Consider the following 3,626-nt stretch of genomic DNA (forward strand, 5'->3'; position numbering starts at 1 on the left):
GAGTATTTTGCTTAATCTGCAAAACGCGCATTATTTCGGAAGTTCATTTCCGAAATGCTGTTTTCGGAAATGAACTTCCGAAATAAGACAATTATTTAAAAAAAAAGGCGCTTTCGGAGATGCATCTTCGAAAACACCTTTTTCGTGCATTTCGGAAATGCATTTCCGAAGTCAGGGATAGTCTGGGTTTTTCACCAGAGGTGGACTAGAAGGTTGGCAGGTAGCCAAAGAAATTTTCAACTAAAATATCACATTGGAAAATTCCATTGCAACTTTGCCAGGTAATAATCATTTCTCTTCTCTTCCATGGAAGGCAAAGTTCAGAGGTTTGTAATTCTTGACCGAGTGTTTATCTCTCCTTGCTTTAGCTTATTTACTATCAACTAATGTTTACTATTTCTGCACTTGGAACTGAAAGTGGTTTTTTTGAATCAACAATAATTGATATTTGCAACAAAGGCTTGTTATATTCTTGTTACTTAGATACTGATACACCCTTGATGGGTTATATCTGCTTCCATGCACACACAATAATAATAATCAATGACTGAAATTCCATTTATAAAGTTATCAATGCATATTGAAACCCTTTCTATATTGAAATGCTTTGTAATCCTTTGTATATTGAAATGCTTTGTTTTGTTTGTGTTAGTAGAGAAAGAGGAGAAAAGAGAAGTAAAAAGAAGAATAGAAGTAAATGTTGTTACTAGGAGAGCGAAGAGATTGGATAATCAATTATAAAGTACCAATTGTCTATTTATAGACTCAAGTCACCAACCTCTTAATAGTAGTAAATATTTTTAAATTATTTTAATTCTTTCCAGATGTCTTATGATATATTAGTATTATAATAATTCTAGGTTCTTCTAACATTTTCATATTCATTATATCTAAGAAAATTCTAGAAATTTATAGCAATTTGTAACACATTTCATACCACTTGCTTGCATCATATCAACCACAATAATTTGAAATTAAAATAAGATCTCTTTACTTTTGTAAAGTGAAATTGAATTAACTACGATAAAAGTAGTCTTAGGGAAAACCATCTATCCTTGAAAATTCTTGAAACACTTATCAATAACAAAACCACCATAATCCCTAAAAATGGTTGGATCAACAATAGAATGAAATAAAAAAAAAAATCTATATTGTCAATGGATGAAAACTAGTTCTAAGACTTCTGAATAGAAAACACAATAAAGAATTATTACAATTTTCTTTAGTAATCAGTATGACAGCTAAATGTCAGAAGCCTTCAACCTGCCTCTATGCAATTATCTACAACACCAAAAATACAGCACAAATAATTAAGGTGAAATAGACATGACCAACCAAACCTTCATAAAAAATATTGAAACTTTTAATAGAACGATAAAATTAGAGAAGTTCGGTTTAGATTCATAAGAACGCAGTGACTAGTCAGGTTTCCCAGCATTCGATATTTACCTCCATACATTCGCATATTCACAGTTGTTGGATTAAAATCAGGCGGTTGAAATTTTAAATTCAATATTTTTATTTTAAAATCCAAATTGCTTAATCTTAGATCCAACCATTGCGAACGCGTCAAATGCAGCAAGGTAGTTACAGGCGGGGATTTTATTTAGAATAAAACCTTTAAACTGTTTGCTTCGAAATTACATAACCCAAGCGGTTTTGTTCAATAAAAAAAGTGTTTTCTATCTGAACTAACCAATAAAGTCTCCAGTTTTTTGCTTCCTTTAATAGAATATAAAAGAAAACAGATTCTAAGAAGCTTAAGTGTTTTGTCATCATAATTGTTAAAATCTTTACGAATGAAGCATATTTTTATAAAATCTAGTACAATGACTCTATAACAGGTTTTAGGTTTGGCATATTATTCGTGAAATTAAAACAACTAACATAACTAACATTAATAAGACAATCACTTGTAAAAGATTTGACAATCTTGATTTCATGCAATTACATTTACATATGCATAAATAACACTAATGACACAAACAAAGCTATCAACATTTCCAATAAACATAAAACCAAACTTTGTATTTTGTTGCACATCAATAAATCAAGAAAATATTTCAAAACCTAATAATTCTAGTCTGAATCATCTTCTTAAGATTGCGTGCCATCACCAGGGAGTGAAAGAAAAGATTCTGTATACACTATTGATGGAGATCCACGTGAAACTGCACTATCTGGAAAGCATCTGTATGAGGAACCCTCGATAAGCTCTCCTTTGTCGTTATACCTCAATAATCTAGTCCCATTTGTTACAATGATATCACCATTTTTTGTAGAGCATATTGGAGAAAATTGATGAGGAGATAGGATTTGCACAGGGAAAACAATAGCCTTAATCCAAGACGAGTTCACATTGTATTCTTTCATCAACCATATTTCAATTCTACTATTTTTACAATCCATAGTCCATAAACTAAGAAATTCTTGATATACCCACAACTCATAATGATCAGAATTTTGGCCTACACCATTTGGATAAGGCATCTCAAAAAGTTTCCTTTCTGTTAAATCAAATGCAATAATAACTTTCATCAATGAATCTGAATGTAAAGCCACCCAATGAATAGCATCGTTAAAGAGCGATCCCACTCTGGGCTCTATCTTGTTGATCGTATAAAGGAAGTAAGTATCCTCAATTTCCTTCCACTTGTTATCTTTCAATGAGAAATATTCCAAACGTGAAAAATCTTCCTGGGCTAGAATACAGGACAATGAAACCACCAAGTAATCATCTCTTAACTGATCATATCCGAAACCATATAGATAATACAAATCACGTAACTCTAAATTTGTTTCAAATTCACCAGGAGCTAAAGGTATTTGTTTGTGAACTTTGGTGCATGGATTAAATATGCAGAAACTAGAAGAATATTGGAAAAATATAAAGCCTCTACAGGAACTTATAATTTGAATAAGAGAATCAGGTTGGGGATGCAAAAAATTGAACCGTTTAACAGAAGCATTCTTTAAGTCAAGTTGTTCTTCAAAATTTATAGATATTGTTTGGCGTAAATCATTTGATATGAATTCAATTCTACGAGTTGGTGTTGTAAGTTGAAAATGTAATTTGGAAAAATTGGGATCAGAGATAAGAGAAAACCATGGTTTAGAAACGCATTTGAAACGAATAAGAGACTTCACTGGTAAATTTAAAAGGAGTGTAGTTATCAGTTCTCCAGGCACATAAGATTTCGTTGTTGTCGTCTTTGTCTTTCTCTTTCCCATCTTCTTCTTCTGCTCCATGCTCCTTTCTTCTCTTCGTCTTTTTCTTATCGTTTTTTGTGCTAATAGCATATGAACCTTCTCATCATTTAAGCTTTTTTTAAATGAATATCAATATTTTATACTTGGTAAGCCTTTAAATTTTTTACAAATTTCTTTTTAGAAAATTTTCAATGTCATCTTTTATTTTAACAAATTTCCTTTTAGTTTTCGATATCAAATTTTAGTCTGCCTTGTTAAATGAATATAAAGCACGAATAAATAGAATATTTAAATATAAGGAATTTGATTAAAATTTTAAATATAATTATTTTAAAAAATTTCTTTTTAGTTTTCCATATCAAATTTTAGTCTGCCTTATTAAATAAATATAAGGGACGAATAAATAGAATATTTTA

The 3,626-nt window shown here is 30.5% G+C and overlaps 1 protein-coding gene across 1 annotated transcript; it reads right to left on the bottom strand.

Annotated features, from left to right (window-relative positions):
- Positions 1-2,097: 2,097 nt before the first annotated feature.
- LOC131604322 (F-box/kelch-repeat protein At3g06240-like) lies at positions 2,098-3,249 on the bottom strand. The gene is made up of 2 exons (XM_058876789.1): positions 3,121-3,249; positions 2,098-2,787 (listed from the first exon to the last, which is right to left on the bottom strand). Exons 1-2 carry the CDS (start codon positions 3,247-3,249, stop codon positions 2,098-2,100), a joined length of 819 nt encoding a protein of 272 aa, XP_058732772.1.
- Positions 3,250-3,626: the final 377 nt, after the last annotated feature.

Source organism: Vicia villosa, linkage group LG1 (assembly GCF_029867415.1).
Source record: "Vicia villosa cultivar HV-30 ecotype Madison, WI linkage group LG1, Vvil1.0, whole genome shotgun sequence".
NCBI lineage: Eukaryota > Viridiplantae > Streptophyta > Magnoliopsida > Fabales > Fabaceae > Vicia > Vicia villosa.